This window comes from Hypanus sabinus, chromosome 11 (genome assembly GCF_030144855.1).
Source record: "Hypanus sabinus isolate sHypSab1 chromosome 11, sHypSab1.hap1, whole genome shotgun sequence".
Classification (NCBI taxonomy): Eukaryota; Metazoa; Chordata; class Chondrichthyes; order Myliobatiformes; family Dasyatidae; genus Hypanus; species Hypanus sabinus.
Window position 1 is genome coordinate 90,725,019 of NC_082716.1, and position 12,607 is coordinate 90,737,625.

Genomic DNA, 12,607 nt, shown 5'->3' on the forward strand with positions numbered 1-12,607 from the left:
ATTATTTATGGTTTTATATTGCTATATTTCTTCACTATTCTTGGTTGGTGTGGCTGTAATGAAATCCAATTTCCCTCGGGATCAATAAAATATGTCTGTCTGTCTAGTTATACAATTGTGTGTGATACTTGTTTCTTAGAAACCTTTTTTAATGGGTTAAAGCAATCCTAGTTAAATTTTATTTGTATACAAATGGAGTTACATTATTGGAATTGATTTATTGTATATTCATTGTTCACATGTATTAAGGTACAGTGGAGAAACTTTACTTGCATATGGTTTGTATAGATCAGATCGTTTTGACATAAACCTGGTAAAGTTACAACAATGCAAAATAAAGTGCAACAGGTATAAGGAGAGTGCAGTGTGGGTAAACAATAGGATGCAAGATCATTACAAGATAAAGAGCTCACCTTAACATATTAGGTGTCATTAAATAGTCTCATAACAGTGGGGTAGAAGCTGTCCTTGAACCTGGTGGTATGTGGTTTCTTGCTCCCATTTGCTCTGCCTGGTGGAAGAGAGGAAAGGAGGGAATGTCTGGGATGGGTGGGGTCTTCAATTATGCTTGCTGCTTTACTGGCCAGCAAGAAGTGTAGATTACCCACACTGAGCCGCGAGTCATCCAGACAAGATGCTTTTGACTTGCATCGATGAAAATTGGTAAGGTTGATGGGTCATGTCAACTTTCTTTAGCCTCCTGAGGAAGTAGAGGTGTTGGTGTGCTTCTTGGCCATGGCATCTTTGTGGTTGGACCAGAACAGATTATTGGTGATGTCCACTTCTAGGAACTTGAAGCTCTCAATATCATTGATGTAGACAGTGGCATGTGCACCAACTCCATCTGGTAGTCAATAACCAGCTCTCTTGGTTTGCTGATGTTGAGGGAAAGGTTGTTGTCTTGATACTGTGTCACTAAACTGGCTGGCTTCTTCCTGTATTTTGACTTGCCATTATTTGAGATCCTCCCCTTTATGATGGTATCATCTGTAAACTTTCAATCTGGTTGGAGTTGGAACAGAATTTGGCCTTGCAATCACAAGCCTACAGGGAGCAGAGGAAGCAAGCTTGTGGAGCACCATTGTTTGGAATAATGGTCCAGAAGTTTTACTACTTATCTTTACTGATGTCAGGAAAGATCTTTATCTTTACTGATCTTTACTAGGTCAGGAAGGTAAGAATCCCAGTTGCAAAGTGTTTACTGCAGGCTGTGGAGTTTGGTGATGAGTTTGCTTGGAGTTACAGTATTGAAGGTGGAGCTATAGTCAATAAAGTATAGTGTGACGTTGGTGTCTTTACTGTCCAGATACTCCAAAATTTAATGTTGGCTGAGTGAGATGGAGTCTGCCTTTGGCCAATTTTGGCAGTGGGCAAATTGCTGTATTTAGAAGGGATTTCTGGGAGGCTGATGTTTGCCATGACCAACCTTTTGGAGCAGCACATGATGGTGGATGTCAGAGCTACAGGTTAGTTATTTAGGTACACTTGTTTTTCGTTGGGTACTGGGATGATAGTAGTCTTAAAACAGGTGGAGACCACAGATTGAAGAAGGCAAAGGTTAAACATATCTGCAAATACCCCACCAGCTGATCTGAGCAGGATCTTGGGACTTGGTCAGGGACACCATCCAAGCCAGATGCTTTCCATGGGTTCACTCTTCAGAAGACTGATCTTGCATCCACAATGGTGTCTCTGGGTTCAGCTTCACTGGAGACTGTTGGGATGCATGGTAACATTCCCATTCTTTATGTTCAAAATGTGCATATTATGTGTAAAAAGTTTATCAGGAAGGGATGTGCTGCTGGTGCCGCTGCCCAACTTTGTTTTGTAGCCCGTTATACCATGTAAGCCCTGCCACATCTTTCGGCTGACCTGTGACTTGACTGTCAAAGTAAAAATACTTTTTTTTTTAAAAAAGGGGAAAAAATACAGTATTTAGAATGAAAAAGAAGTGACAGCATTGGAATCTGTTTCAAACCTTGTTCATCAAGAGGTTTTATAATTATTCACATTTTTTAAATGGTTGCAGACCAACTTTGATGCTTACTTTGTTTCCCTCAATGCTTCTGCCTCGTCTGTTCCTCAACACTTCCGGTGTAGTCACATTTATTCTTTGCCTAATAACTGCCCGTTCCTTTTCCCAGGAGAATCTCTTGAGACGTCTCTTTCCACAACTTAGACAATAAATTCACCCCACCCTCAATCAAGCTCCCAACACAGTTTTAAAACTTCTGCTGTTATTCACAAGAAGCAAGTTGATGGTTGGTAGGACTGATCAGAAGATTCCAAGAAGCAAGTTCCTTCAGGCATGACTCCGGTGCTACTCTGTGCCTTTCTGTGTCGTGTCTTCAGCTGTGCCTATAATATTAACAGCTGTGGAAGTAGGTTATTGAATTCTGTTGAGCAGATGTTCTCTGATTTAAAAAAAAATCATGAGAAAACTCATACTGCAGGAAGTGTAGAAGTGGAGGAAGCTGTTAAAAGCAGCTTTTAAAACTTGGAACAGAAATTTTGGAAAGTAACTGCAACTTGAGAATGTAAATGAAGAGTCTTCACCTCAGCCAATGGCTGACCTCTTAGGTACTGATTGACCTTCTCTGATTTCTGCAACGTGCAGGTACTTCTCTCCAGTGTTTGTCTTGGAAGGTGGAACAGTGAATGTGAGGTGGAAGGAGTGGAATCCTGGGAAAGCAGTCATGCACCCGCAGAAGTTATTTTTGTTGAATGTTCCCAAATAGTTAAGTGAAACAGGAAGCGTGTTTTAGGACACGGTGTTGGTTGAGAGAGTGTACGAGTTGGGTATTAGTTGTGATATCTTGCAATACTCTACCATGACATTTCAGTTGCTGGTGCTTGTAATGCTCATAACATGCTAACTTCCAATAACTAATATGGTTATGGTGTTAAAATGCTTGATAAAAATTACCATGTGGATTTATAGTCTCTCTGACCAACACTGTTCAAATATGGAGCTTTGCTGAGGTATCACCCTGGTTAATCTCTGTCTCTTGAACAAGACATTGCAAGCTGATTATATACGTTCCAGGATATCACTGCTGAAGTTACCTTGCCTTGAATGTTTTGTGAACTTTTAGTTTTAAATGCCGTGATTGAAGTTGAGTGTTGTTTGAGCTGAAGAAGTGAAATGAGCTGCACTTGGGTATCTGGAGTGTAGCCAGCTGAATTGTAGGATGATTTGAGAACAGTGAAACAAGAATATGACTCAAGATCTGCTGAATGCAACCACATTGGATCGAACTATGATGTTCCATGTCACACTACACCCATTGCCGCTTTGAAGCCGTGAACCCACTATAATTGAAGTTTGGGTTGGGATTGTCTGAACAAATTTCAATTGGCATCCTTATAGCTGATGGGTAGAGGACATCTTGAAAGTCAGCTGGATTTGAACCCTGCTTAGCAAGATAAAGGGGGGGTCAATGTTTAATATTATTTGGCCTCTTCTTCCTTGGCACCCACAATGCATGTGCTTTGTACATTCCTACCCCTGTAGATCTGAGAAGGTGCAGAGATTAGTAACAACAGCTTTCAGGTTTACACATGAGCCTGTAGGCCATGGGCGTGAGTCCCAGCATTCCTTGACATTTGAACCAATCTGTGTTGTGTTTCAATGCCTGGTTCATACTGCAGTTTCCCACAGCAAAACCTCACTCTGGCTTCTTGAGTACAGAAGGACTTATTGTGTTGAAGCTGGGAAGTAATCGGTGGTTCACTAATTTCTACTTCCAGCTGAAGGAGGCTGCTTAAAGCCAGAATGCATGTATGAGATCAGATGTCACAGAGAAAGAATATTGAGCTAAGGCTTTAATCTCTTCTGTTGCCAAATTTATAATATTATAAAGCACTCATTAACTGTCTGCATCTAGAATAAAATCTCTCTTTCCCCTCGTCTCTCTCCCCCCCTCTCTCTCCCCTCCTCTCTCTCCCCCTCCTCTCTCTCCCCCTCCTCTCTCCCCCTCCTCTCTCTCCCCCTCCTCTCTCCCCCTCCTCTCTCCCCCCTCTCTCTCCCCTCCTCTCTCTCCCCCTCTCTCCCCTCCTCTCTCTCCCCCTCCTCTCTCTCCCCCTCCTCTCTCTCCCCTCCTCTCCCTCTCCCCCTCTCTCTCCCCTCTCTCTCCCCTCCTCTCTCTCTCCCCTCCTCCTCTCTCTCTCCCCTCTCTCTCCCTCTCCCTCCTCCCTCCCTCCTCTCTCTTCCCCTCCCTCCTCTCTCTCCCCCACTCTCTCTCCCCTCCCCTCTCTCTCTCCCCCTCCCCCTCTCTCTCCCCCTCCTTTCTCTCTCTCCTCCTCTCTTTCTCCTCCCCCCCCCCCCCCCCCGCAAAATCAACTGCTTCCAGAATCACAAGACAGGACAACAAAATCCCGATTGGCTAACATGCATCCACAGTCCTGGTACCTCCAGCCATAACCCAAATGTTGCTGATACAGAGAAACAGTTACTTCAACAGTGAACATTACAAAAAACCTACATTAGCTGTGAACCCTTACAGTACGTTACATTTGAACACAAACTTAATGTCTTCTTTTATATGTTGAATATTTTTCATTATGCTATTTTTGTCACTCTCAACACTTGTGATGTTTGATTAGTAAGGGTGTGAACAATATCTTTGTTCCACCGTTATATGTCATTATCTCCGAGCTGTTTTAAATGAGTAATTCAGTCTTCTGGTATTTAGTTGTTAACGATCACACTGTTTATACCCTATGCTTCAATATCGGAAATTGCCTCAAGAGAATTTTGCTGTCAGGAGGAAGATCATGTGATGAGCAGCTTATACTGTACATGGGAGCATTAGATCAAAATGGGGCATAAAAGACAGCTTCCAAGAGGAGAGAATACCAGGGCTTGTTCAAATTAGGAAAGGTAATTGAGCCTGGATAAAAAGCTCCTCGCTGTTGGTCTATAGTTCTTGATAAAATGACTTACAGTGATGGAGGGAGAGAGCTGAGAAAAGAAAACTGGTATTGAGGTGGAACATGTACATGGAGAGTACAGAGGTAAGTGAACCACGGAGCAAATGGAAAACAGTGGCCAGAGGTACAAAATGGATGCACCAGTGGGACTGAAAAGAGGCAGATGTAAATGCAGTTTGTAAAATGACGTATATATTTGTTTAGAAATTTAGCACAGATTCCAGTCCAATGAGCCACCAGTTTAACCCTAGCCAAATAAAAGGACCATTTACAATGACCAATGGACCTATTAACTGGAGCACCTGCAAGACATCTATGCTTATGTACAAACTTCTTACAGAGGGTGCCAGAACTGAACTCTGAACTCCAACACTCCGAGCTGTAATAGCATTGTGCTAATGCTTGTAAAGAGATGTAGGTGGCTTGCTCAGAGGGCAGTGAAGAATTCCACTCTTCAGGTGATGAAGACAGAGACTCTCAATGTGGTGAGGGAGAGAAATAGATATTTCCAGGAATGGTTTTAAGTTTTCAGCAGTCAAAAATTGTGTAAGGGGAGGACATTAATGTGTCTCCTGCTGTTTTTATTTGGCACCTGCTTTGTTCTGTATGGATAGGTTGAGGGTGGTCATTTAAAACCAAGGAAACTTCTACTCTGAGGTGTTGAATCTTTGCAATTCTCCTTGAAGGTTTTGGAGGCTAGATTGTTGGAAGAATTTAAAGAGGAGTTAGATGCTTTCTTTGACAGAGCAATGAAGAAAAGGAACTGACACAGAAGAGGAGTTGAGGCCTGAACCTGATCATCATTGGTCTGTTGAATCATGAGGAAGGCTTGAGGACCTGCATGTCCGGTGCCTGTTTTCCTGTATTCTTATGTGGACCACTGCTCACCCCAGCTCTGGGCAAGTGGGCACTAGAAATCAGCAGAGCACAAGTGTTGTAGGGTGGGATATTTCTGCATTTCCCGTTTGAAGGTGAGTTTGTAGAGCATTGGAGGACACTGTTCAGCTGCCCTCTAGGCTGCAGTTATCTACCGCCTTGAAATAACAGTTAGGAGCCAGGGTTCATGGAGTGTGCTTGATGCGATTTCATCTATGCACTTTTTTCACTCACCAATTCTACCCCGTTTGCTCATCTGATTCATGTTCTAATCTGCCCTTCTCCTCTCTCACCTAGGTGGTTCCCATTATTTCTTCTTTTACATATCAGAGTTCTGCACTGGTGACTCTGCTTATCTACTTCCAGCAGCTGTCTCTCCCTTCATCCTCCCATCCTCCCTCCTGCCCCCATCCTTTTTTAAAATCTGCTTCCATCTATTTACTATCTCTCACTCGCAACTCTGTCCCTCATCCTCTTTGACATAGCCTTGATTTCACCACTCCCTCTCTCTATTCACAGTCCTGATGCAGGGTTTTGACCTATAATGTTGTCAGTTCTTCTTACCACACCCCCACCCCCACCACCACTCCACAGATGTTGCTTGACCCACTTGAGTTCCTCCAGCAGATTGCTCCAGATTCCAGCATCTGATCCCAGTCTCTTGAATCTCCATTGATCTCACAGAATTTATTTTTGCATCTTAAACTGACAGTAGTTAATACACTTGGAAGATTAATTGGGGATCATCTTGTTTTGTGATATTACTGCATTCTGGGAGAGCAGTAATACATCTTCAATCTCTATGAACAATCCCTTCACATGGAATAGCTGAAATAAACTGGATAGTGAATTAAAAAGTTTTTTTAAAAAAGCAAACAAATTCAATTAGCTCAGACATTTGAATCTAAATGAACAATTCAAAATCAAACCAACAATGCTTTTAGGGTAAATGCTTTCAGTTGCTAAGCTCAGGTCAAAAAAGTTAATTATCAAGTAGTTTGTCTTTTGCACCTGTTCATTGAATGGATTTGTTCCTTCTCCAGTCTAATGTGACATGTTCAGCAGCAGACTCCTCATATTGTGTGTACAGGGAACTGCTGCTTCTCTATGCTCCATTAACAAATTTCTAAAAATCCAACACAAAGGTGCTTGAGGAAATAATCTGCAAAGAGTGGCTACCAATTGCATAATTAATCCCAGATTTGCCTCGAGAAGTGTTTGCAGTACCCAGACGTCTCCAGTGCTTCCCTGCAAGACTCAAGCCACGATTTTGAATGTCAGAATGTGCAGTGTATGGCAGTGCAATGGGCTTTATTCTAAGAGATGTGCTTCCTCCTAGTGGCAGAGAATGAGTCCATCGGCAGCTTTAGTAGTGCAAGACCATTTTCTGTTCTGGTTATTTACCATATTCTGTGTAGAGAAGGTGGTGCATACTTTGGATGTGGAATGGGCTTGTTTCAGCATTTTCTAGATGCAGGTAGACCCTGCCAGAGGAATGCTAGGCAAAGAACTTTACCCTTAATATTGCTTGTTGGAAACAGCTATCTCTATACAAACTAAGAAAATTTTGTTAATTGTCCTAACACCCATCATCATATGTCAGGCCATTTTTTAGACACGTGTTGCTCTTTTCCCTTTCTCTGTGATTTAAACATTTGACAGTTTCAGCCCTGTCCAAAAGAAAATAGGATCAACTGTCTAAAAAGGAATTCTTAGAGATTTCTGTAGACTGCATTTTTGCAGAAAGAACGGTGGTAGAACAATGAGTATTAATTATTTCTCAGTGAGAGAGGCAGCAGTTTTAGGATCTCCGTTGTTGCTTGTGGGTTTCCTGAAGTGGTTGATGATGAATTTGACCTGACTGGGCAGGCTGTGCTGCAATAGAGCTCAGCAATGGAGTGAAAACTTATTCTAATTGTCTGGTATTTAGAAGTAAATATAACAGTTCTGCATGAGGTATAAAGGTATAAAGAGTACTTTCTTGTTGAAGGAAAAGATTTTAGTGGAAGAGCAGCTTTCAGTCTTAAGTAGCTTGTTAAATTGCTTCCACATACACTATTAATTTATTGTTTTTGAGTAGCTCGCTGAGCTGGCTTGTTTGCTTGCAGACGTTTCATTACCCAGCTTGGCAAAATCATCAGTGCAACTTCGAATGAAATGTTGGTGATCTACATTGTTCATCTTTTATTTGTCCTGTGATTAGTCCATTTGTGTGTGGGTCTATGTGCCATTTCTATTGGTTACCAATTATGTAATCCGCGATTGATTCGTTAAAATCCGATTAGGTGATAATTGTCTGGGCTGAGTGAGTTGACTGTTAAGTAGGATTAATGTGGTCTTCATTGATTGACTATTAATTTAACTATTAATTTAAATTCTTTTCAACTTCATCCCAAATTTGTGTAAATAATCTCATGTATTAAAGATTCCTCGTATCATCAGGAGTAAGTTCTCCCCCCCCCCACCCCGCACAAGTTTTAGAATTTATAAGTTCTGTTGTTTTCCCGTTGAGTGATTGAACTCGAAACAGTTTGGGGGAACATCTGTTTTATTGAAGTCCATGTTGGGAAGAGGACTGCTGAAGGTGAACATGGGTTTATTGTTGATGTTAGTGGCAGGTTATTTCAGCTTGTTGTTTACCCCTAAAGTTGAGTAAAATTCTACTCCGCGACCCTAAAAAAAAAGTCCTGGATGATCATCCATATCTTGAGAATAAAGTCGGACATGGACATAATATGCCTTTGCCTGAGAGCACCACACTTGGATGCTAACTGTCACAGACAAGAAGCATGAGTTCGTGCAAAGCCAGTGCTGTTAAGATCTGGACATGTAAAGGGTTGGTTTGTGAGCAGATAATCAGTACTGCTATTGTGAAAGCACATTGCATAGATACACAGCAAGGGAAAAGTGGAAATTCTGAGATTTACCAACATTAGATGATAATTCAAATACTTTTTAAACTATCTTAATGTGCCTATTTATGTTAAATTTTCAGAAATATGGAAGACTTCATAACTTGGGTGGACTCTTCAAAGATCAAACAACATGTAATGGAGTATAATGAAGAGGTAAGAATTACAGTAACAATTCCCTCAAATCTATTGCTTTTCCGATAGAATTGAACCCACCAGTCAGCAAGTTATGTCTAACATAGTCTTCTAATCGATTCTGGTATTCTGTTTCACTCTGTTTGAAGCCAGCGTACTTCATCATCTGATATGTACTCTACGTTTAAGTGCTATGTTGAATTTTATTAATTACCAGAAGCATTGGGATAACTGACTGGCCAGCTGAATGTGATTTGGATAGGAGGCCACAGAAGAACTTTGCTTGTATAGATCAAAGGTATAACATGTGAACAGTGATCTACTTTTGCTTACAGGACCCAAGAGGGTTATGGGGAGGACTCCTGGAAAAGACGTAGAGCGGCACTGCACAGGACAGACTCCAATTTAAACTCCCCATTTTCCTACATGTCATCTATATCCCTCTATTCCCTGCCTAAATTCGGCTTGAATGTTATCTGCTTCCATGATCTCCCTTGGTATTGCACTGCAGGCACATACCACTCACTCACTGTGTCTAAAACGTTATTGGCCTCCTTAATCTTCTTTATGCTTTCTCTTCTCGTTCTAAACCTATACCCTCTTGTACTTCACATTTCCATTCAGGATAAAAAGACTGTCTGCCTTATCCATATTCCTCAGAATTTTATATACCTTCATTCTCTGATGCTGTAGGACAGGGGTTTCCAACCTGGGGTCCATGGACCCAATCGGTTAATGTAGGAAGTCCATGGCATAAAAAATATTGGGTACCCCTGCTCTAGAGGAAACAATAATCCAATGTTCTGATGAATCTCTTCTGCAGCCTCTCTGTGATGCCTTCACATTTTTCTTATAAGACCATAAGACAGCAGAATTAGGCCATTCAGCCCATCAAGTCCATTCCGCATTTTCATTGCTGATCCTGGATCTATTCAACTGCATACACCTGCCCTCTCACTATATCACTTGAAACCCCAATCAGGAATCTACCAGCTTCTGCTTTGAATGCACCCACGGACGTGGCCTCTACTGCCGTCTGTGGCAGAGTGTTCCTCTCTGGCTAAAAGAATTCCTCCGTACCTCTGTTCTAAAAGGTTGTTCTTCAATTCTGAGGCTGTGCCTTCTAGTTCTGGAAAGCCCCACCAGAGGAAACATCCTCTCCACATCAACTTTATCTAGTCCTTTCAACATTTGGTAGGTTTCAGTAAGATCCCCATGCATTCTTCTAAATTCCAGAGTAAAGACCCAAAGTTGCCAAACGGTCCTGATACATTAACCCCTTCATTCCCGGAATAATCTTTGTGAACCTACTCTGAATTCTCTCCAATGACAATACATCCTATCTGACATAAGAGGTCTAAAACTGTTGACAATACTCCAAGTGTGGCCTGACTACTGTCTTATAAAAGCACAGCATTATCTCCTTCTTCCTTTTTATATTCTATTCTCCAACATTGCATTTGGCTTCTTTACCACAGACTCAACCTGTAAATTAATCTTCTGGGAGCCTTGCATGAGGACTCCTTTGCACCTCTGATGTTTGAATTTTCTCCTATTTAGAGTCTGCACTATTGTTCCTTTTACCAAAATGCATTATCATACATTTCCCAAAACTGTATTCCATCTGCCACTTTTTTGCCCACTCTTCCAGTTTGTCTGTGCTGCTGCTATCACATTGTCTCCTCAGCACTACCTAGCTCTCCACCATTCTTTGTGTCATCCACAGACTTTGCCACAGGGTCATCAATTCCATTATCTAAATCATTGACAAGCAATGTGAAAAGTAGCAGTCCCAATACTGACCTCCGAGGAACACCACTGGCAGCCAACCAGAACAGGCCCCCTTTATTCCCACTCACTGTTTTTTGCCTGTCAGCCATTCCTCTATCCATGCCTGTATACTTTCTGTAACACCATAGGATTTATCTTGTTAAGTAGCCATATGTGAGGCACCTTATGAAATATCTTCTGAAAATCAAAGTTAATGACATCCACTGCCTCTCCTTTGTCCAGCCTGCTTGTTACTCCCTCAAAGGATTCTAACAGATTTGTCAGGCAAGATTTCCCTTTATAGAAACCATGCTTACTTAACTTATTTTATCATTAGTTTCCAAGTACCTTGAAACTTTTTTCCTTAATAATTAACTCCAACACTTTTCCAACCTCTGAAGTTACAATTTCTCCTCATTTGTCTTCATCCCTTTTTAAAGAGTGGAGTGACGTTTGGAATTTTTGACCATGCCACAATCATGTGATTCTTGAGAGATCATGCCCAATGTATCCTTAATTTCTTCAGCCACCTCATTCAGGACTCTGGAACATAGTCCATCTGGTCCAGGCGACTTATCCACCTTAAGACATTTCAGTTTGTCTAGCACTTTTTCCTTTGTAATAACAATGGCACTCACTCCTGCTCCCTGACATTCAGGGACCTCAGGCACATCACTAGGGTCTTCCACAGTGAAGATCGATGCGAAGTACTTATTTAGTTCATCTGCTGTTTCTTTGTCCCCCATTACTTCCTCACCAGCATCATTTTCCAGTAGTCCAATATGATCTTTCACTTCCCTTTTATTCTTTTTATAACTGAAAAAGCTTTTAGTATTCTGTGTTATATTTTGGCTGATTTACCCTCATATTTAATCTTTTCCCTTCTTGTAGCCTTGTTAGTTGCATTTTGTTAGATTTTAAAAGCTTCCCAATTATCCAACTTCCTACTCACTTTTACTACCTTATTTTCCCTCTCCTTGGCTTTTAAGTGGTCCTTAACTTCCCTTGTCAGCTACGGTTGCCTAGCCCTCCATTTGAGAACAACTTCTGTGGGACATATCCTGCACCTTGTGAACTTCATTAGAAACTTCAGGCACCTCTGTTCTGCCGTCATCCCAGCCAGTATCCCCCTCCAATCCATCTGGTCACACTCAAAGCAGTAGTCTGACATCCTTTGAACTTGAAACACTCCTCTTATTCTAAAATATTGAATGTTAAGTTGAGCTAGAATATATTTCAAATTGATATTTTACATAGGATTTATTAATTGTTGATCAATGCAGTGTGGAAAGATGATCATTACTTTTCCTTTTTGTTTCTCCTCTCCAGAGAGATGACTTTGACCTGGTTGTCTAGCTGAACTTCCTTTGCCCTGACTTCCCTCTGCATTACTTTAAGAGAAGTGAATCCAGCCCTCGTGACACAACCTGTTCCAGTTGCTACCATTGATAAGAGCTAGTGACAGGAGCTTGTTATCATGAACTGTTGGCTAATTCTGTTGTACACCTCCCACAATAAGTGTTTGTTTCATCGTTAAAATATTCTGGGCATTGTAATATATTTTATTAAACTATTCTGACTTAACAATTATCTTCTCATTAATGAATTAATTGCAGTAAACAAGTTTATAGTGGTGGATTTATTTGCATGAGAACAGATTCATCTGATCATGGAATGGATCCTGGAAGACTAAGCTGTTCCTAAAATAACCATTCCCTGATTGAATGGTATGGAGTCTTAATATAATTTGACCATTACCTACATGCTGGTCCCATGCAGATACTTCTGTTTTTTGACAGTGACAGTAGGTACACTATGAGCATTTTTTATCTTCAACATGAGAATGTCTGTGGATGCTGGGAACCCAAAATAGCGCGCACAAAATGCTGGAGGAGTTTGACAGGAGTTCAGCATCTATGGAAATGAATAGACAGTTGGCTTCTCGGGCCAAGGCCTCTCTTCAGACTTGTGGGCTTTATCTT

The 12,607-nt window shown here is 41.3% G+C and overlaps 1 protein-coding gene across 1 annotated transcript in view; it reads left to right on the top strand.

Annotated features, from left to right (window-relative positions):
• Positions 1-12,212, top strand: part of imp3 (IMP U3 small nucleolar ribonucleoprotein 3) — a 224,374-nt gene extending 212,162 nt beyond the window's left edge. Inside the window, exons 6-7 of the mRNA XM_059984900.1 lie at positions 8,804-8,876; positions 11,955-12,212. Coding sequence (XP_059840883.1) covers positions 8,804-8,876; positions 11,955-11,981 — 100 coding nt within the window. The 3' untranslated portion in view covers positions 11,982-12,212. The remainder of the gene's footprint in view (positions 1-8,803; positions 8,877-11,954) is intronic.
• Positions 12,213-12,607: the final 395 nt, after the last annotated feature.